This window comes from Chionomys nivalis, chromosome 6 (assembly GCF_950005125.1).
Source record: "Chionomys nivalis chromosome 6, mChiNiv1.1, whole genome shotgun sequence".
NCBI classification, from domain to species: Eukaryota; Metazoa; Chordata; class Mammalia; order Rodentia; family Cricetidae; genus Chionomys; species Chionomys nivalis.
Genome location: NC_080091.1, coordinates 13,755,630 through 13,777,951, shown reverse-complemented (window position 1 = coordinate 13,777,951; position 22,322 = coordinate 13,755,630). Strand labels below are relative to the sequence as shown.

The following is a 22,322-nucleotide window of genomic DNA, read 5'->3' as shown; positions in this document are numbered from 1 at the left end:
AGCACATAATAACATTAATAAAATAAACTTACAAAAGGTTGATTTTTATCTTCTCTGTGTATCAACCTTATATATTAGTGGAACCAATACACAGAAATTTTCATAAAACAAATCCTTGTTGATATTATGATAACAGTTACATCATTATGTATGTAATCATCAGACCAATGACCTTCCAATTTAATACTTGAGCAGAACTATTTCTGCACATGCACAAGAAATTAAATAGAAGAAACTCTATCCACCTTCCATTTAAACACCACACTTTCCCAAAGCACAAAGCTCCTGGAGGAATCACTCTCATCGACATCCATACAACATGCTGAAAATACACATATTCTTTGACCCTGGCTGTTCCACTTCCAGAAATACCTGCTACAGAAACATACAAATATTCACAAGAGCATGCAAGGAGATGTACTAGGGTGTTGTCTTTAACAGCTAATAATTTGAATGTCCATCAGCAGGAATGCTTAGACACAAAACAGATATTGAACCAACAAGCTGCAAGTCTAGACAATACAGGGGAATGATGACCTCTGACCTAGTGCAAGACAACAAAAATGTGATATGTGCCTTCTCCATACCAAACTCTCAGTGATGGCCATGCCTAAGAGAGGCTCAGGCCTTTAGCCAGAAGAAAAACCAAAAGCACTTTCCCATTCTCCCAATCCAGGTGGGTTCTTGCAAGATTCCTTTCTATCACCCCCATGACTTAGAGCTTATGATGTCAACTAAGACTTACAGAACCTGTGTCTCCCACAAGCACTGGGCATGCACAACGGGAACAAGGCTTTATTGAATCTTTCTGACAACATATAATCACAGGTTTGGTAATCCTCTATGTTACCTGACTGCTTATTTTTTCTAAGTTTTCTGTCAGATAGCTATAATTTCTTTTTGGTGGAATGCCAAAAAAAAAAAAATCAATGAATGATTTTACCCTTTGTAATTTTTGCAACAGGCTACATTGAAAGGAACTCATTTTCTCCAAAATGCCTAGAACATCTTGTACATGTTAAGATGAAAATTTACAAACCTATAAGTTAACAAGGAACAGGATCAAGTTGAGTGATAACTCAATTGTGTGATCTAGGTATTAATACAAATCAGTATGAATCCTATATGAAAAATGAAACTGCTCACATTCATCTCAGGGTTTTGTTTTTTATAATTTCCCATATCCTAAAGGATAAATAACATGCCATAAAATCAATATGTTCATTAATAGTTCTTACTTAGGGTTCAAACGAAGTAAGTCCTGAAATAAGTTTACTGATTTAATGTTCCATTTCCCCTTACCCCATCACTGGGTCTGCTGTAGCGCTGAGAATGGAGCCTGGGCGTATGTAGGCTTCAGACACAAACACAGTAGTAGGCTTGAGCCTACTCGCAGGTGAAGTTGCAGCAGAACTCACAGACGTGCTGATTTGATTGGTTTAGTTCCTGGATCATGGGTTTCGAAATCCTCAGACATCATATACCAAAAAAAAAAAAAAAAAAAAAAAAATCCTCCAAAACAGTTCCGGGACCTCATTAGCCGCTCCCGTCATTCTGGACTTCTGAGACCTTGCTCTAGCCCAGTGTGCTGGCTCCTACTGACATCATGGGAACACCTGTGTAGCAGACGGCATGAAGAGAAAGATCTGCTTTCTCTGTGACACCGCTCTGAAACCACGAATACCTTGGACCATAAAGTCACGGTCAAGACTATTTCTACAAAAGCGAGGGAAGCATTCTACCCACCAGTCTGATGGTCATGCTGAAATTCTTTGTTTATCTCTTATACTTTATACATACCGGCCAAAATGCTATGCAACCCCCTGATAGTTAATAAAAATCACCTTTTTTGAGCCCTTAATTACAATTCCTATGAACTTTTAAGAGAAAAAGTCAAGTTAAGATTTGTGCTCCCTTCTCACTTCTAAATAATCTAGGCACAGAAAACCATAGCATCTGTCTCCTGGAGTGTACTGTGTGCAGCTGGGGAGGGCAGCCTGGATGACCCATGGTGCTGCCAAGTGACTGCTTCCTTACCGTGACACCTCCCGGTGACCACCTGTGTGATGATGATTGATACCCAATATTTTCATTGCTTTATAAAATGTTGATTTCCTCTTTTTTGTGGAACCCACCAAAAAATAAAAAATAAAGAGTTCAGTTAGCAGTGAAAGCAGAACATGGATGGAATTAAATATTTCTGGACAGAGCAATCACTTTCTAGTTAGAAGACAAAGGCTGCTCAGAGTCAGGAAAACAATGAAGCCATGAGTTCTATGAAATTCAAACCAAAAGTTAAGTCTCTGCAGTGTGACAGACTACAGTGTGGTCTCTGCAGTGTGACAGATATGGTGTAGTCTCTGCAGTGTGACTGACTACAGTGTAGTCTCTGCAGTGTGACAGATATGGTGTAGTCTCTGCAGTGTGACTGACTACCATGTAGCCAGTCTCTGCAGTGTGACAGATTATAGTATAGTCCAGTCTCTGCAGCATGACTGACAGACTACAGTAATTTAAATTTGTTCTCTTCTTCACTTTGTTCTGCTAAAGCATTTAAATAAGAGTTTGTGTGTTGAAATATCAGTACAAAGGCAGACAAAATCACGAGCCTATGCCCTAAGAAAACAATAAGCAGACATGTAAATCTCTGCTTTAGTGATCCGTTACAGCAGATTTGCCTACTGGTTAAGATCATTTAGTGGAGAGGACAAACACTAGATGGCCAACCTGCACACACCTCACTCAGAACTCACTAGCAAAACAGACGGCATCTTGGGGGTGCAGAATCCCACAGGATAGGTTCTTATGAGCAAGAAGATTCTAAAATCTTTCAGATACCGGAAACGCCCTGCCCATATATGGGAGCACAGCCCTAATTAGGTTTCTTGTTCCTCTTGCCTCCACATTCCTTTTCCTTGTTGTTCTCGCAGTCTGCGTCCCGGGCTACATCACTGGGATGAAATCACTCTTGCCTTGACCTCTTTCCCGGCCAGATCCTGATTTATCTTTTCACGGAGCTCCACAGTTGACCCTGTGACCTCCGGAGCACAGCAGATATCTGCTCCTCTCTGGGCTTCCAAGCCCTGACCATCCATCCCCAACTCCCTTTCTCCACTCCTCAAGCTCCGAGGGCTCCTTTTTCTCTCCACATTCTTTAAGTCAAGGGAACTTCCCAGTGTTCTTGCTTAAGCCCTCATCCGTTTTCACCTCATGTGCTCTCTTCTAACCAGACATATTTGGGACCAACAGGAAGGAGTGTCTGCGGGCAGACATCCAATTCATGTCTGTGAGACGGCTCTCACCTGCGCCCATCTGACCACCGCTTCTACAGCGACTGCTGTCCGCTGACTCGGCACCACCGTCTAGAGAAGGAGCAGAGACTGGACACAACAATAGGTAAGTGTAGATCAGATTCTAACCTAAAGCCATAGCCGCTGTCTCCACAAGAAGTACTTCTAGGACACAGAGGGGCAGTGGTCTGCTGGGCGGAGTGAGCAGACATGCAGAGTGAAGCTGTAGCACAATACAAAAAGTATTATAAGACAAAAGGCAGAGAGAGGAAAGACACTGGCTCCGCTTCAAGAAATCTGACAGGACTTCATGGAGATGGTGGCACTGGAGTTTCCTCTTGGATTCCATGAATCTGCTCCAAGAGAGACCCAGAAACACATTCAAAGCAGCAAGATGTAGCGGTACCATGGGGAACGGGGCTTGTTAGAACTGAAAGAGTAAAGTATGATGGGATTTAATGTTGAGGAGGACAAAGGAAGACATCTGTGGAGATGGTGACAAACAGTGGGCGGACCCAATCTGGAAGCCCTGGAGTCAGTGCAGGAGGAGTCTTCCAACAAGGCAAGACCAGGCTAGACCTAATCTTTAGACCAGTAGTTCCAGGGCTGGTACGGCACAGAGACTCCAGAACCTAAAGCCATTGGGGAAAGTTTTAATGAGTTAGTTTTCCCCACTATTGTGGATTGAATTTGGTTAAGATGTACCTGCCAGGTATCTGGCTTTCTACTCCAGAGAGGTCTCTCTAGGGTTAGTGAGATCACTGTGGATGCACAGCCAGACTTCCCTTCAGTCAGCTCAGATGTGGCCAGTGGACATGCATTCAGGCAGCTGACTGGGGCCTGCTAATGCCCCTCTTCTCCTTGAATTCTACTTTCTAGCACACGAAGGTGTTCTGCATTGGTCTTGGGTTTTCCTGCCCCAGGCTCAGAATCAGCTTTTTCTTCAATCTTCCAATTTTCCCCCGGGGAATGGTATTTAGGAAGCTTTCTATGTTAGGTGTGACATGGCTGTCAACATGTCTTTCCTTCCCGACACTCTCAATGGGCAGAATAAGTTAAGGGCCTGTACATAATCATGCATGTACATGCATTTGCATACATCTGTATATTTCTGCGGGCATTTCTTCTAAAGTACACGTTTCTGAGTCTTACAGCTTTCTTTAATCAGGATCTTTATGAGGAGGTAATAAATTTGTATTTTTTTTAACGTATCTAGGTTTGGAGCAGGAACTAAAAGAGAAAGGAAGGACAGCGTGGGGAGGCTACTGCGACCACACAGACAAAAGCTAATGGTATTTGAACTCGGGCACAGGCTGTAGGACAGGATGAGATTGTCTGCACTGAGGGCTGGACAACAGGAGCAAGAGGGGTGGGGAAGCAAGCACCCGAATGTTCCCAGCAGGAACCGCCACTGTTGCTCACACACTGTCACTCACACAATAAACACTAAATACACATTTAACTGCATTATCTTCTCACTTTTCCCCTATAGACTATAGGGGAATGTATAGACAATAATTATAAGGCCTGGAGAGATGGCTCAGCCAATATGAGCACTTGCTGTCCTTCCAGAGAATCCAAGTTTGCTTCCCAGCACCCACATTGTAACTACACTTATAACCCCAGGGACGGGGGACCCAATGCTTCCACAGGTCCCACACACATGTGACATACTAACAGATACACACAGAAACACAGAAATAAAAATATGAAACTAAAGTAATTATAATAAAACATTCTAGAATTTATATGCCCTCTGTGATATAATTATTGTATGTGAGCTACAGACAGATGTTCAGTCTAAGCAAGGAAGACTTAGGAATCCATTGTGAGCATCCAAATTCTCACATAAGCATAGCCAGCTAGAGTGGCTGTATTCTACCATGCAGCAAGACAGACCCGCACGACTTTTCACCCAGAAGCAACATCTGTCCCAGCATCTCTTATTTTCCGGGAGAAGAGCAAGTTTGCTGGGGACAGAAGTCATGAAGTCCGAATCCTGCTCATCACCACTGCAGCGTGACAGCCACTGGAGCGTGAGCATCATGGATTAAGAAAATGCAAAAAGAAATGTAAAGTTAAAAGGAAACGCCCCCTGGACCTTCTATCTGCTATAATGGAGTTAAAAGCCAGCAGCAAGTACAGTCCAGAGGGCGAGTTCCCCATTGGTGTAGTAAAAGCGAGTCTCCACTCACCGCCCCACTGCTAACCCCTGAGTGGTTTTCCAGGCTCTGTCTTACTCTGCTGAAGCGGTGGAGCATCTCCTGGATATCCCTCACTCTTTGTTTCCAGGACATTCCACGCCCCTCATCTGTCTCCTACCCTGTGACTGTCTTTCTCAAGCACTTCTTTTCCTGATGGTCTCTTTCTTTCAAGTTGACCTTTCTTGAAGTCCTGGCTCTGGCCTCCTTTTCTCCCTATACTCTGGAGTGTGTTACCCACTTCTATACACTGCAACTGCTCTTTCCCTCATCTAGATGTTTCTATAGAGTATATCAAAGACACCTCAATGTTAATGTAGCCGGGCTTCACTCTAGTGGGACACATTCTGAGAGCTACACTGTCACGCAGTTTCATCAACGTGTGGCCACCAGAGGGTACAGACTGGGCAATGTCTCAGCATGGCCTCTTGATGCAATCAGGAAATACAGTAAACATGTGGTAGGTACTGTTGCTGGCATAACATGGCATGCCACTTCACAGTAAGCATCTTAAAATACAAGTATGTTCTAAAACAACATGGGTCTATGCAATACATATGCAGGGCAAATACAGTCACTTCTTTGTCACAACTAATGGTACAGCAGATTTGCTTGTGGTATCACCACAAACACAAGCATTGTGCTACACTACAACATCAAGAGTTCCATTGCAGAGACAGCTGTGACATCAGTAGGTAAGAGGTATCTTTCAAATCCTACATAATCTTAACGGGATCACCAACCTATATAATCCCATCACCAAACATCACGACCATATATTCATAACTGAATTCATCTTTCCCTAATCTTGCCCCTCTCCTTGCTCTATTTTAATGAATGATAACTACATGCATCCAGGGCTATGTCAGAATCTTCCTTCATTCTGTCCTTCCCACGCACTCTGGCTACATTGAGTCCCCAGAGATGTGGGGTCTCCAGGGTTTAGTCTTGCAGATCACCATATTTGTCTTCTACCAGCGCTATTTTAAGTGCCTCTGGACTTTCTCATTCAGACATTGCAGCCAGAGTGACTACTCTGGAACCTAAATCAAACGATGCTCTCTCCAAGGAATCCTCCCTGGCCACTTCCCGCACTCCTGAACAGGTTAGATACACATCCTGAGTTCCTGCAGACCTTTGGCCACAGTGTAGACACTCAGCCGCTCATGTATGCTCAATATTGTCTTTGGGACACTTTTGAGAGGAGGCAAATATTTCTCAGTTTTGGATCTCAGCACATGTATAGAAGAACATGGTAAGTACACAAGAAACCTTTATTGAAAGGCATTTTCATTCCACTAAACCAAGGGTTCTATTGCATTTTTAAAAATATTGTTTATTGGGGGTGCATTAGCATGAGTGTAGATGCCAAAGGACAGCTTGCAGGAGATGGTCTTCTCCTTTCCCATGTGGGCTCCAGGGATCGAACGCAGGTCATCGGGTTTCATGGCAAATGCCTTTAACTACTGAGACATCTGGATGGCCCTCCTTGGTAAGCAGCAACCTCTCTCCACCCCAACCCAATATCATACCTTTCATTTAATAGAATACCTTTTCATCCTTTGTAAAGCTGAACACTCAACTTCTTTCTGTCTTTTTGGAAGATGAAATTCCTTTTCCAAGTACCTATCAGATGTGTTATAAAATGTTCTTTAATTTCCTTTGGACTATTTTCTCAGGGTTATCTCGAGGCCATGAAGTTTTAGTAGGAAAATCTTCCTTGTATGGAAGAATGCACCGAAGGATGACAGATAGAGGCAGCCAGGGGGTCTTAGTGTAAGTGGAGAAGAGACAATGAGTTTGGTGGAAGTGATGATCAGATAGAGGCAGCCAGGGGGTCTTAGTGTAAGTGGAGAAGAGACAATGAGTTTGGTGGAAGTGATGATCACTCCACCAGACACTACAGAGTTAAACAGGATCTGACCGCCCCCCAGCACCAGACCGCCCTGGAGCAATTCCACAGTGACTGTGGTGGCTGATGGAACTCAAAAACCACTCAGTGTATTGAAGAATAAGTGAGAGACAAGGAACTGGAGATGTACGCGGTGACAACCAGGAATCTCAGCATCTTCAGAAGAAGGGATTTTAGAAGTCCGTCTCCTCCTCTTCAGATGAGACCCGGAAAGTCACACCCTTAATGACAGATGGAGCTAGTGCAGAGGTCGGTGCATAGACACCGGTCCACAGGCAATGTCTGCATTCTCCCCACCCCCAGGAAATTTAATATCAAAGATCTTCCTAAAGTGTAAACTGGCAACCTGGCCTTGTCTGTCTGGTAAGTCTCACTGATGGCCAGAACTTAGCAATGTGCTGTGGCTCCCCTGGTGACTCCCAGCCCTCTTCCTCAGCTTCATCTCCCACACCCCTCACTCCCATCCTGCACCACTGCAACCCTGTCCTACCTTCTCCAGGGCCCTGCTCTTGGAAGTCCAGGTCCCCTGCACAGGTCCTTTCTTCCCGGTTGTCCCCTCCTTCCCGCCTATCTTCATCCCTCCTGTCAAACAGCCCTTCATCCTTCAAAGGTCACTCTCTTCAACCGCTCGAACCAGTGGTTTTCAACCTTCCCAACACTGTGACACTTTAATATAGTCCTCATATTGTACTGACCCCTGGCCATAATTTTTTTGTTGCTACTTCATAACTGTAATTCTGCTACTGTTATGAATTATCATGTAAATATCTGTTTTGTGATGGCCTTGAGTGACTCCTGAGAAAGGATCATGTGACCCCAATGGGGTTGTGACCCACAGGTTGAGAATCACTGTCTTAAACAGAACTTTCGACTTTGAGCGACATTTCTGTATCTTTGGGTCAGGAAAACCAACTTCAGTTAGAACTGGCAGGCACTACCTTACAATCTCTGCACACATCGGGGCTGCATTTCCCTCCTGTAAACATTTGATCATATCCTCAAAAACCATCAAAGTCTGTATGTTTCCTAAGTCAGAAGGATGCAAACCAATAATTTCCTTACAATGCAGTCAAGGATTGAGAGAGAGAGGAGAGAGAGAGAGAGAGAGAGAGAGAGAGAGAGAGAGAGAGAGAGAGAGAGAGAGACTCTTAAGTGCAAGCCATCCAAAAGAATGGTCTTTTCGTTGTGTCTTAGTAACTTTTTGTATTGCCATGCCTAAACCCTTGACGAAAGCATCAAAAGAGAAGAAAAGTTTGTCTTAGTGAATGGACAAGTTTCTGCCCACGTGGTGGGAGTCTTCGTGCACACATCTTGGCCAATAAGGAAGCCAATGGGACGGGGCCACCTGCTTTCCGAGCAGGTCGGTTCCGGTTAGCCCTTGCAGGAACATGCTCACCACCAAGGGCTCCTCCACTAGCGCTTGCCGAGCAGCTTCCTGCTGCTACTCAGTCCAACCAAGTTTCCAAAACTAACGAGGGCATACCGTAAGATCCAAGCCTACATTTCATAGAAAGCATTGTGTTCCCAATGGCTACATTTTCTGCCCAGACCAACAAAGCAGTAGAGTTTTGTGTCAGAATCTAAAGCACTGCAATAACTGACCATTGTTATTGATTGAAAATTTTATTTTACTTTCTTTTTTAAGTCAGGGTCTCCCTATATGGCCCAGGCTGAACCCTAACTGATGATCCTCCTGCCTCTGTCTCTCATAAGTATTTGAATTACAGATGTGCACCTCTACACTCAGAACCAAAAAAAAAAAAAAAAAAAAAAAAAAGACTCTGAATTCTTCCTATCAATCCCAGTTGAGAATCTTCTTAAGATTTTTCTCCTCACCAAGTATATAAAAAAAAAATTTGATGGAAATATTACCTACTCAACATCATCCTCATAAAGGCCAACTAACTGGAAAGGAAATCAAAGAGCAAATCAAACATAGTAGACAGTTACTGTGCCCTAGAGAAGTTGCTAGGCATGGGGACGCACGTGGAACTCGCGTCAGGTGGAGAGAGTGGTCAACAAGGCAGCATGATAATGTGACATGACACAATGGTTCTGCACGGGAAACCTGTGCTCTGCGGTCTAAGCTTGTGGAGAAAGGAAGGCTTAAAATAGTCCGAGCTGTCGGCAAAGCTTCAAGGAGAGATGGAAGGAAGGGAAAGGCTGCATCAGCAGAGACGACAGAGGTCACGTCAAGCAGCTGGAAAGGCATATTCAGGAGCCAGCTCTCCAGAGGCGCAGGGGCCTGCTCTCTTCCGGGAACTGAAAATTCCGTGACTCAGACTTTGAGTTTAGGTTCTGTTTATGTTCTTGTCTCTACATTTTCTAATCCTTGACTCAATATTTCTCATCATTTAGCTTTTCTCTTTTTTTAATGTATCAAGAAATGGCCCACCTTCTTCTTTCCTGTCTGTTTTCTAGAGTGGAGTTCCTGTCCATTCTTCTTCAGTGAAGCCCTCTGTATGAGATGATCTTCCTTGAAACAAAGGCCCTTGGAAATAGTTTCACTCTCTAGAATACAGCTTGTTAGATTAGGTCAATCTCAACCCATACTAAGTCAATTAGATTCTCTTTCCTGGGACTTTGGAATTAAGACTTAAAAATAAAAAAAAGGTTCAGTTACTTCTGTAGGACCACGCTGAATGGCCATGTGTATTCAGGGACTGAGACAGACTTGAGACAGCCATGTATAAAACAAATCATTAAGTTAAACAGTCATCCTAGAACCAGAAAGATTATAAAAGAAGCAAAGACGTGAATTCCTGTGGTATATGGGAAGACATGCAGGAAAAAGAAATAGGGAAAGCCTGGCTGCCTGGCACCTGGGAGGTGCCTGAGAGAAAACCACATGGTCTGTGATAAGGTCCAAAAGACTTCCTTGTCATGTGATAAGCCCCCTCCTCAGTGGCTCTCACATTTTCAAGTCTTGTTTTAGTCTTATCTATAAAATTAACTAACAATGAGCACAGAATAATGTTTTAATGACATTATTCAATATCAGTTAAGCCCCCCACTCCAAAATGAAAGCTTCTTTTCTTATTATTATTTTTTATTTTTATTTTTTTGGTTTTTTGAGGCAGGGTTTCTCTGTAGCTTTGGTACCTGTCCCGGAACTAGCTCTTGTAGACCAGGCTGGCCTCAAACTCACAGAGATCCGCCTGCCTCTGCCTCCCGAGTGCTGGGATTAAAGGCGTGCGCCACAACCACCCGGCCAAAATGAAAGCTTCTATCTTAAAATAAAGAACTTCATGATAGACAAAACAGAACACGTCCATGTGTGGACCTGAGAGAAAGTGCCTACCATCTCCAGGAAGTGATCCCCCTTTACTGCTCCCTGAAGATGAGAAGGGGCCTGGCAGAGAAATGGGTCACATGCCAGAATCCTCGAGTTTCTGGGCTGAGACCCTCAGCCTGCCTCCCTTTGAGGGAAGAAAGGAAAGAATTTAAAAAGAAATGGGTAGAGGAGCTGGGTGTGGGAGCACATGCCTGTAATCCCGGCACTTGGGGAACAAAGGCAGGGGCAGGAGAATCAGGAGTTCAGGGTCATCCTCAGCTACACAAGGAGGGCAGGCTAGTCTAGACTAAATGAGACAGTCTCTCAAAAAAGAAAGAGTGTAGTGTGTAGAAAAGACAAAAGGGCACCTTCTGTTATAACCCCTCTCTTCCATATACAAACCAATTTACAGACCCAAAGACTCACCGCCACCAGTAGGGCTGGAGTCTACAAACTCATTTTTTCAAAAACAACTTTGGGAGTAAACAAATCTATTGTCTTGACTGCAACTTGCTCTAAACCAGTTTCTCCAAATGTAAATGTAAATGGCTCTATTCATAAGATCTCCAAATTCTTTAGAATGTGATGTCTTTAACCAATATGGCCAAAGCCACTGATGTCCATCACTTCTAGGTTAATCCTTTGTTGTTGTTGTTGTTGTTGTTGTTGTTGTTGTTGTTGTTGTTGTTCTTTTTGAGACAAGGTTTCTCTGTAGCTTTGGTGCCTGTCCTGGAACTAGCTCTCATAGACCAGGCTGGCCTCGAACTCACAGAGATCCATCTGCCTCTGCCTCCCAAGTGCTGGAATTAAAGGCGTGCACCACCACCACCCGGCTAGGTTAATCCTTTTTAGAGATTGATTTATTTTTAAGTGTGTGTATGTGTGTGTGTGTCAGTGTGTGGGTATGTACATGGGTATGCAGCTGTCTGTAGAGGCCAGAGGTCTTGGATCTCCTTGGAGCTGGAGCTACAAGTGGTTGTGAGCCACCTGATGTGGGTGTGGGAATAGAAACCAGGTCCTCTGGGGGAGCAACATGTGCTCCTAACTACAGAACCATTTCTCCAGCTCATACATTAAACATTTTAATGGCTATTTCTGTCCCCTACCCCACCCCCGAATTCAGTATCTCCTATGGAAGGAACAGGCCCCTAGAAGAATTCAATGACTCTGGGAATCCAGTCTAATTTCAAAGGGAAAATGTAATCCCAGTGTATAGAATGAACATAACCGCTCCACATAGTAACCTAAAATAAACCATCAAACTAATCTAAAAGTTGATATTAAAACCACAAAGCTATTAGACTAAAGCGGGAATAAATGTTTATGATCTTGGATTGGATGATGGTTTCTTGAATAGAATATCAAAAGTACAAAAAAACAAAAAAGTAAATAAACTGAAAACCGTCAAATTTTAAAGCTTATCAAAGAAAGGGATAAATATTTGTAAATAATATATTGAGGGCCTACATTCCGAATATATAGAGGACTTGTTCTTATGCACTACTTCCATAGGCCTGCAAAGTAGGGTGGTTACTTTGGAAAACAGCTTGGCAGTGCTTCAAATCATTAAACAAAGGATCTGGGCATGGTGGTCATGCCCTTAATCTCAGGACTCCTGAAGAGGGAGGCAGGAAGATTCCTGTGAGTTTGAGGCTAGCCTGATCTACCTAGTGAAACCCCGTCTCAAAAAAAACAAAACAAAACAAAACAAACAAGAAAAAAAAAAAAAAAAACTAGAAGAAATTCAAACACTGACTGCCCACATGATCTAGCCACTCTACTCTTAGTTATCCAAAAACCTAGAGCGAATGCCCACACAAAGACTATGGAGAGACAAGGGGGAGTCTTCTGACAGCCTTTACGTTGTTTAAATCAGTAACTACTTGGTTCTTTGGGGACGCAAAAGAACACTGAACTAGGTATAAATGTAACTGGAAAGGGGGACTGTTAATATAAAATTGTAGTAAATACACATTTCATGTGTGCGTGTCATTAAAATTCTGTTAGCTTGCAATATCTTTCCGGTTGAAAAACACTTACTTGTGTGTTGAGTTCTGAGGCACACCAATGCGTTCCTTCAAAGCTAACTTCTGAAATGGAGTCTGTGGGCAAAGAGTGCCAGCACCAGCCAGGAGCTGGTCAGAGCTCAGCAGGCGGCCCTGACAGGCCTACTGCACAATCTTGATTTCACCAAGTGACTCACATGCACAATACCTGAAAGCGGTTTAATTATACGTAAAACCAATCCCCACTTGACAAACACCAATAAACCTACAACTTAGTCCATGGACTAAAGAATAGCTTCTCAAATAGCACAGTTTTCTTGGGGGCCGAGTCAGCCCCAGAGAAGGAGACAGCAAGTCAGCCTTCCTGCAGCTTCCCTTCCATTGGGACAAAGTCACTACCACTACTGGGACATTCAGATCCTTGGGGGAAGAAGAATCTCCATGCATAGCCCACTGACAGAGCGAGCCTACCATGAACAACAAGTTTTGCATTGCCACAGTGAACTGTGCCTGTGTGACCCTTCGTGTTGTTAGTTGGTTGATTTCACTCTGCAGATGTTTGCAAGGAGCTACCCGATTGTAATCACATTTTCAAGTAAAAATGCGTTCATATTTCTGAATTTAAAATTGACACTGATATCTAATAAGAAAAGCTGTATTCATGACAATAATGGGATGCCTGTCCTGGGAAATCTGGGACATATGGTACCAAAACCCATGAGGCATTAGTGACCTGGTTGGTAACTGGGATGTCTGTCATTGGTCTTTCTCTGGGTCTCTAACACCAGGATTCTGGGCACTAAGCTCCCTCCCACGCTGATATATTTGTACTATTTGGTGACTCCTCAGACCCCACATCTGCATTATGTCCCGTTAGATCCCAGCTTTAAACACCATTCCCCGTAGATATGCTGGAAACATTCTCTAAAGTCAGCCCCACTCTACCCAGCTTCTCTGTTTGCCCCTTAGCACTTATAACCCCCCATGTCCACAATGCTATCTTCATACACTGTAAGTTCCACACTGGAAGTACCCGGGGATTCTCTGACACACTCTTACATCAGGCACATTTAGGCACAATATGAGTTTCTGATGAATGAACAAATGAAAAATAATTAGAATTAGAGAATAGATTAATCCTAGTAAAAATCATCAAATACTCTGTAGCTCATTAACAACAATAACAATAGGGCACTTATCAACAGCCCCGGAGACTCTGAGGGCGGTGTAGGAGCACACAACTGTAATCAGAGCATCCAGAAGACAGCAGGAGGATCTCAAGGGGAAGACAGTCTGAGTTAGAGAGCAAGTTCCAGGCCAGACTGAACTATAAAGAAAGACAATGTCTAATGTCAGCAAATAAACAAGGCTTTTTTTTTTTGACAGTATGTAAGGATATTTATTAATACGGAAAGACAGTTAGTTTTGACCAGTTAGTAAATAAAAATAAAATACAAAATAGGTAATGCTAGCTGAACCTCTTTCTTTCTTTCTTCAGGGCAGGGAACCCTGATTGCTCTTAGGGCTGACGAGGGAGGGGGACTTGACTGGGGGAGGGGGAGGGAAATGGGAGGTGGTGGTGGGGAGGAGGCAGAAATCTTAAGAGAGAAAGAAAGAAAGAAAGAAAGAAAGAAAGAAAGAAAGAAAGAAAGAATAAACAAGGCTTTTGCTTCACAATCTTGCTAATACACGGAAGAGTGGGACCCAAGCAAAATGACTTAAATCTTATTTTCAATGCAGAGGGCTCCATCTGCATGTACACATGCACACCAGAAGAGGGCATCAGATCCTATTTTAGATGGATGTGAGCCACCCTGTGGGCGCTGGGAATTGAACTCAGGACCTCTGGAAGAGCATTCAGTGCTCTTAACTTCTTGATGTGGGAAGGTCATTGGTTAATTAATAAAGAAACTGCTTGGCCCGATAGGTCAGAACATAGGTGGGTGGAGTAAACAGAACAGAATACTGGGAAGAAGGGAAGTGAGCTCAGACACCATGCCGCTCCTCTCCAGGGCAGACGCAATGAAGCTCCAACCCTGGATGGACGTAGGCTAGAATCTTCCCGGTAAGCACACCTCGTGGTGCTACACACATTAATAGAAATGGGTCAGGCAGTGTTTAATGAATACAGCTTGTGTGTTGTTATTTCGGGGTATAAGCTAGCCAGGCGGCCAGGAGCAGGGCGGCGGGAATGTAGCCCGCAGGTCTTACAACAACTTCTGAGCCATCTCTCCAGCCCTAAATGACTTAAATGTATGTCCTTCCCAGAAACAACCTGTAAACTGAAGTTACCACGCAGAATTTGATGACATATATATATATATATATACACACACATACACACACATACATACCTATATATATATATCCTCATACAGTGGCAAAGAGCACTTACTTCAACCAGATACAGGTTTAATTCATATTCTCCCCACCCCAACCTCCCTCTCTGCCTTTCCCTTCTCCCTTTTGTGGTCTAAGGATTTAAACCAGGGCCTTGTATACACTAGTGCTCTACCACTGAGTTTCATCCCCAACCAAGGATTTAATTCTTTATAGTTATCTCTAGGTTTCCCTTACTCAAAGTATAAAGTCACATGCCCAGGCCTTCATGGGAACCCACTTAGCAAACAGTTGAGGCTCAGCCATGGTCGTTCTGTTGCTCACTTCAAACTCAACAACCTCAGTTACAGCTGTGGCCTCAGATTGCTTTAACCTGTCACAGTTTAGACTTCTAAGCCTTTTAAATTAAACGGCCTCACCAGATGATCGTTTCCAATCATTGTTTCGAGGCTGGTGCTATTGCTACAGTGAACTTGAACATTACTTTCTGTCTAGACTGAGATCCAACAATCTGTCTCAAGGGCTCTTAAACATAAGCCCAGGATTGATAGGCCACCTGATGATGAGCAGAGCTACAGAGAGAACAGTGTGCTGGCCTCCATTAACAACCAGCGCAAAGGCAGGAACCCAGCAACTAAGAACAAAACCTGGAAAACAGGGGAGCAATAGCTTTGGGCTTTGGAATCAGACCAGCCTCAACTCCAATTCCCATTCTAGAGTCAGCCTGCTGCTAACCATGTACGAAATCCTTAACACCTCTGTGCCTTACTTACCTTGTCAGTAAGTGGGGGTCAGAAAGCCAGGCTCCCCAAAAGGTAGATTGAAAGGATGGAGGAGATAAACCTGGATACACATTGACCTCAGGGTCTTTAACTGAGCCTCTATTAAGGTTCATTCTCAGCATCAAGAAGCTGTTTCCTCTCCAGGTAGAGATGCTTGGAATGGGAGAATGGTACCAGATATCCCCGCAAACCTGAGGTGCATGGTATTCTGTCTGAGTGTGGAGAAAGGTCTCCAGGAGAGGTTACACTGCAGATGGGGCTGCCCAGGGTAGGGATACAAACACCGTCCCCGGGGTGAGCACTTAACCTTTGCCATATACTGTGGGCGTCATCTATACAACCTCAACAACACTACAAATGCCCATAAATCCCACTTTATAATGGGATTTAACCTGTTTTACTGATGACACTAATGCCCAAATTGTAGCTAATCTAGGCTTCACAAAAAGAGAAGGGCAAGATAAATCATTCTGGTATAAAGCAGGGTAGAACCGGGTTCCTGCATGAGATAGCAAGCAAGAAGCAAACATCTTATTCTGTCCTAATAGAAAATAGGAAAGTTAGGGTACAAAAGAATGAAAAGAGTCTAAACATTTGTCTGTGTACAACAAGGAACTGTTATGGGGTGTATGTGTTTAATTGAGCATAACAATAAACATTGATTGAGTGCCTATTAAGGGTGAGCCCCCCCAAATAATTTGCATACATTCTTTATAATCATCCCAGCAATGCTGCAACTTGGGTGTTGACGGGTTCATTTCACAAATACCACCAAGAGAGGTCACGCCCTTGTTGAGTACTTCTAGTAAACTGCAGTGGGGTTCTTCCTGCTTGTTCTGATGTCAAAAGGTCAGTATCCTTTCCCTCAAGAGAGCAACTAAACCTCCTCTGCAACAGGAAGTCAAATAAATAAATAAATAAATAAATAAATAAATAAGGAAAATGGAGAAACGAAATTATCTGGAAGGAATCTAGGGATCCAGACCGTGGAGACAAGCACATCACTGTGAGCATGAGGAGGACGGTGATGGGGGTGGCTGCACAGGTGGCTTTTTCTTCCCTCTATTCTCCCTCCTCTGCCAGAGCAGGAAAGCCAAGCAGTAATGATCCCAGCCAGAAGCACCGAACCGTCTTGCCTTCGAACACCATTTGGGTCTTGTCAACCCAATAGCAAACACCAGTTTAGGTATTTATTTGTCTCGTCACAGAGTTATCAAGACTAAAAGATGGCATCATTCTCTCATCTGTCATCTGCATTGAAAGATAATCACTCAAGAGAATGAAACCCAACCTGCTTAGCCAACAAATCACATTATGCCTCACACAGCAACACTTGGAAAAATCGGCCTTAAATGCACATCCTGTCAAAGCAAAAGGACACATGCGGAGCACTACTGAGCTCGGCCGAATCCGACATCATTAAGGTTCACCACGATCTCAGAGAGCAGGCATTTATAAAATGGACTATGTTGTCAATATATATATATATTAGGCTGCTTTGCAGCTAATATTCCAGGCAAAGGTGTATTTTTTTAAGTATCAAATTTATAGGCATGGACATTTCCTTCAAAAGCCAGGGACCAAGTGACAGTGACTGCACTACCTGATTTGATGAAATCAAGAGTTTTAATATTTGTGTAATGACTTAAAAAGACAAAATATTTCCTGCACCAAAACCTTGGCTACTACAGCCAACCCCATTCAACGATAAACTTCAATATTTTAAGTGGAAAAACAGTGGTATACCAGGGTGTGCAGAGATGGATTGAAATGATAAAGATAAAAGATTGTACATTGTTCTTTATGTACCGCCTTCCTCGGAAAAAAAGATGTTTACATATATAAGAGACAGCAAGATGACAAGACACACACTCCAGTTCACAGTCTCTAATTACGTAAAGAGCTGTGGGTTTGGGTCTTCTACTCACTCAACTTCATTTTATTCCAAATGCAAAGATATACGTCAATGTAGACTTTCTGCTCACCTGCACATACACAGAACCGGCCACTGTCATGGAAAATGTAAATGCCTCGTTCTGAAGTCACACTTGCTGCTATACCAGTGTGCAAGCTGAGAGATAACCACCTCAAGAAATGGAGCAGGAAATAAGCTCTCCCTTTTGCCTTCCCATCAGTTAAGTCTACCTGTAACGCAGCTATAACTTCATTTGCCTGTTCTTCAGACCCGAATATCACTTTAACCATCCAGCCAGACGTCCTCACAGACCCTCCAGGCCAGCTGCTCATCATCACAATGCTTTACTGCAACTCCACCCTTTCCCACCTTCAATTTCAACAAGGCATTTAAAATTATTTTTTCCTTTTAAGAGAAAGACTGTGTATTAAGAATCCAGCCCCGCCCCCCAAGTAGCTGAGTGAAGTGTCGTGTTAATATCATTTAACCCTAGGGAATCTTCTGTTTAATTGCTCCTCTTCCCTTCCCCCAGAGGACCACCCCTTCTTACTTGATGCTGTAATGGAAAGCACTGCATGAAGACAGACAGAGCAAACACACAATGGGTTTAAATTTTTAAACAGCCAACCTTTTCATGAGTCACTGTTAATCATTTGCACCTGTGCCTTTAACAATCAGCCACACAACTGGGGAGACAAAATCTGCAGGATGGAACTCAGTAAGGACGCCCCAATCACAACCGTCCCAAATCCGGGACGGAAGGAAAGGGGGCTTTGATGAGACAAGAAGAAAGTTTTGCATGCCAGTCCTACCAGATCTGGAAGCATTCAGAGCTCCCAGTATGCAAGTCTTCTTCTACGGGGGAGCTCAAAGCTGGGTGTGGCGGCTCACCCTCATAATCTCAGCACTGAGGCAGAAGGACTGCCGGCCAACAAGGGCTCAAGCGTGAGATCCTATCTTAAAAACACAAGGGACAGGGAGGGACACAAAGTCAGGGGAGAAGACACAAAGTCAAGATCTCAAACATGCGTGTGTGTGTGTGTCCAGGTTTCCTAGTATTAAGTTCTTGCCTTCTGTAACCATTTTCAACTAAAAAAATTAATTCTGGACGGCAAGTGCAGCACCAGTTGCGGGAGAAACCTTTCATGCTGTTGTTCCCATTGAGAAGGTAAGACCATGGAGATCACACTACTTCACTTATCCCATGCGAAAGGCCAATTCAGAGCCAACAGAAACAACATCCTGACAAGGTAGATGCTACGCTCTGCACCAATAACACACACATCTGGAAGGTACAAACACAACCTATCTTCAGTAATCACTGCCTCTGTGACTGGAGGTGTCCACACCATGGAAAGCGTCCTCAACTGCCTTAGGCAGAAAGGGATTCCCTATGAGCAGCATCTGGACCACACCTTATTTGGCCATAGGAGACACTGACAAAAGCTGGGGAGAAACAGGTCTAATCCAGACGAGGGGCTGGTACAAAGACTCAAATATGCCCCCTTTATTAACAAGAGGGGTCCTAAAAATGACTACTTTGTGCTATGAAATTCCCCCTAGACCATCCACTACCAAATGCTGCTCATTCTACAGGGTAGATGGTAAGGTTTTATGGTCCAGTAGCTGCTGCCACTCTTTTTAAAACCCTAAAAACGTGGAAAACATCCATTTAGTGTGTAAAGAAGCTTTCGGCACTAAAACCCTGCTGCAATCAGGAAACACTCCCCACTCACAACAGAAATACCCCCAGTTCAACGCTTCGGGGATGAAGAACCCAACATTTCTACCTATACCAAAATTTCTTTTCATTTTTTTTTTTAAGATCCATTTGCTTGCTGGGGAAACTACTGAAGAGCCCTCCAAAAATGCTACCCACAGTTCATGTATTGGTCCTACTGTTTACCTAGTTAGGGAAGCGTGAGGGGTGTTGGTAGTTATCCAGTCCTTCCACTTGTAGCAGGAATGAACAAAACAGCAGCACAACACTCAACTCAGTAGAGCTTTCAAAGCCTTCTGAAGGGACAGCGACGCCTCTCTCCCATCTACACCTTCCTCCCTATTTCTTCTCTAGCCCTAGCATCTGCAGCCCGTCTCTAGCGGCTCCTAGGAGAATCCTTTACTCCATGGGGCTCTCGGACGGACATGACCCCGGCTATTCCCACCCTTATGTCCTCTATACCCAACCCTTTCCCACGGCCCCAGTTCACCCCCTTACCTGATAATGTCGTCGTTGTGTCCCAGGAAGAATTTTTGGCTGTGCTCTCGGGTGTTGTACACCACCCCTACCCCAGCTACAAAGTAAACCACCTCCTTGCCGGCGGTGTAGTACAGGTTGTTGCGGCACTGGTGACCCCGGTACCCGTACACCCACTCCAGCCGGAGCTGGCAACTGGGAGCTGTCCGATCCGCCATTATAAGCCGACCGCGAGCGACCCCCGGTGCCCCGCGCGTCGGCTCTGTCCTCTTCAAGGCTCGGGCTGCGGCGAACCTGCAAGGGCTCAGGGTACAGCGCGGGGCGCCGATTTCCGCGGCGACGCACAGGCACAGCCCAGCACGCCGGCCGCCACCATCATCCGCTGCTGCGGGAGACAAGCCGCCGCCGCCGGTGCGCAGCAGCAAGACCCCCCTGGGAGCCCCGGCTCCTTCCCTCGGGGCCAGGCGGTTTCGGGGGCACCAGCACCAGTGCGCACGCCTCACTGCACCTGCGGGCTTCGGCCCCCGGGAGAGGTTCTCCCCGGGGTCACCCCGCCTTTAAAATCAGAGATCTGCATATCCAGACACGGATTACCCAGTTCGCCAAGTTTGAGGCGCGCGGGGGCTTCTCAGCAGGCGGCGGGATTTATTCTGTGACAGGTCTGATCTGACAGGCAGCGGGAGTAAGCTTTGCCATCATCGTCCTTGGATCCGAAATTGACAGTCTATATCTAGGATGCGAGAGCGAGGAAGAGAAAGAATTTGTGCATGTCATCCAGTACAAGAAAATGATCATCAAACTAAAACCAAGTTGTGGGTTGTGTTTGGGCGGTTTTTTTTTTTTTTTAATTGTCCACCTTTCTCCTTCCGTATTCACCTCCTTAATTATAGGAAATACGCCCTAAACGCTACTACTGGCTGGCAGTTGCTGATCTAATTTGAAATAACACTTGCTGTTTCCTCCATAAAGCCAGGGCGAATATGAAAATGGTCATTTTTTTTCAGATGCTCCAATTAGCTGCCATGCATGTGTTTAAAGTCCATATCATCCAGGAGCTTTCTCTTCACAGAGAAAACCATAAAGAACTTAGCCTTTTTCCCTAATCAGCTACTCCAATTGCAAGCGTCATTAAAAAAAAAAAAAAAATCTGAATTGGAGGAAACCGGGCACCAGGGCAACTAGAGAAAAGCGCTACCTACAAACGCTCCCGGTCCAGGGGAGAAAAAGAAAAAAGAAAAAAATTAACAAGTGGCAACATAATAATAATATAATAAAAACAATATAATAATGATGATGATGACCTTAATAATAATCGTGCCCCTGTCCCCAAGATCTGAGCTAGCTACGAGACCCTGCGGGCTCCGGGATTCTGCCTATAGCTTGGCGGGGGGCGAGGTCTCCCGTGGGGCCCCGAGGACAGAGACACCCCATGCTCAGCCTGCCGCGGCAGTTCCGAGGGATGCCCTCCGGAGGGATGCCCTGGCTAGCGCTCCACGGTCCCGGCGGGTTCCTACACTCCCACCCGGACCAGACTCTCTCCGAACACCCCTGCTCTCTCCGCCTCTAACCTCTGCTGCCCGCCGTGCGTCCAGGATCCCGCACCAGCCAGCAAAATCCTCTGCCTGCCCTCCCTCTCCACCCCGAGCACCCCAGGATAGGCTTCGTCACTGGGGCGCCCGGGGACCAGCTCTTCCTCCAGCCGGGGCTCCGGAGGCGGGGCCAGCGCCGGGACGGGTTACTAGGCGAAATCGCGGCGCTAGGAAACGCAGACGCCCGCGAGGGCTGAAGCCGCCCCTCCCTCTGCCAGCTTCTGTATGCATCCTGGGAATCGTAGTCCTCTGTAATCAGCTTGCACGAAGAGCACTTGGAGTGTACTACACGTCCCAGGATTCCGTGCGACCACCGGGCCGTGGTGCGGGTGCCAGCAGAGAATGCGTGTCTCCCACAGGACCTGGGAACTCACCGAGACTGGCATTGGTGTTCTGTAGTGATCCAGGCTATCGACCTGCACGTCTGTGCTGAGAGCAGAGAAGATGGATGGAGTAGAGGAAACTCTCGGGCTTTCCTCAGGACTTTCTCCTGCGCCACTCTCTGACATTGCTGCAGCCCACGTCTGCCGTATTGCAGAACTTGACTCACGCTGTTTCCTACTTCAATTTTCCCTGTTATTCCAAAGGATTCTAATTTATTCAAATGCAGTGCTACGGAATTTAGGAAAAATGCAGGGTGTGTGTTCGCTCTGTATTGTGCAGGGGAATAAGCGCCTTCCTATGATCTACCTTGTGTCCACGCAATGGAAGACTAATTGTGGCCTTCAAACACAGAAGCCAGTGGCCATTCTAAAACAACCTGGGGTAAACTAATCCGTTAGTTCTGATTTTCAGGTTATGGCCATAGCCAACATT

The 22,322-nt window shown here is 44.9% G+C and overlaps 1 protein-coding gene across 2 annotated transcripts in view; it reads right to left on the bottom strand.

Moving 5' to 3' along the window:
• Nucleotides 1-21,612, bottom strand: part of Eml6 (EMAP like 6) — a 272,287-nt gene extending 250,675 nt beyond the window's left edge. For both annotated transcript variants that reach the window (XM_057771307.1, XM_057771309.1), the window contains exons 1-2: nucleotides 21,486-21,612; nucleotides 19,939-20,647 (exon numbers count right to left, since the gene is read on the bottom strand). In XM_057771307.1, the coding sequence (XP_057627290.1) occupies nucleotides 19,939-20,135 (197 nt within the window). In that variant the 5' untranslated portion in view covers nucleotides 20,136-20,647; nucleotides 21,486-21,612. The remainder of the gene's footprint in view (nucleotides 1-19,938; nucleotides 20,648-21,485) is intronic.
• Between the last annotated feature and the right edge of the window lie 710 nt (nucleotides 21,613-22,322).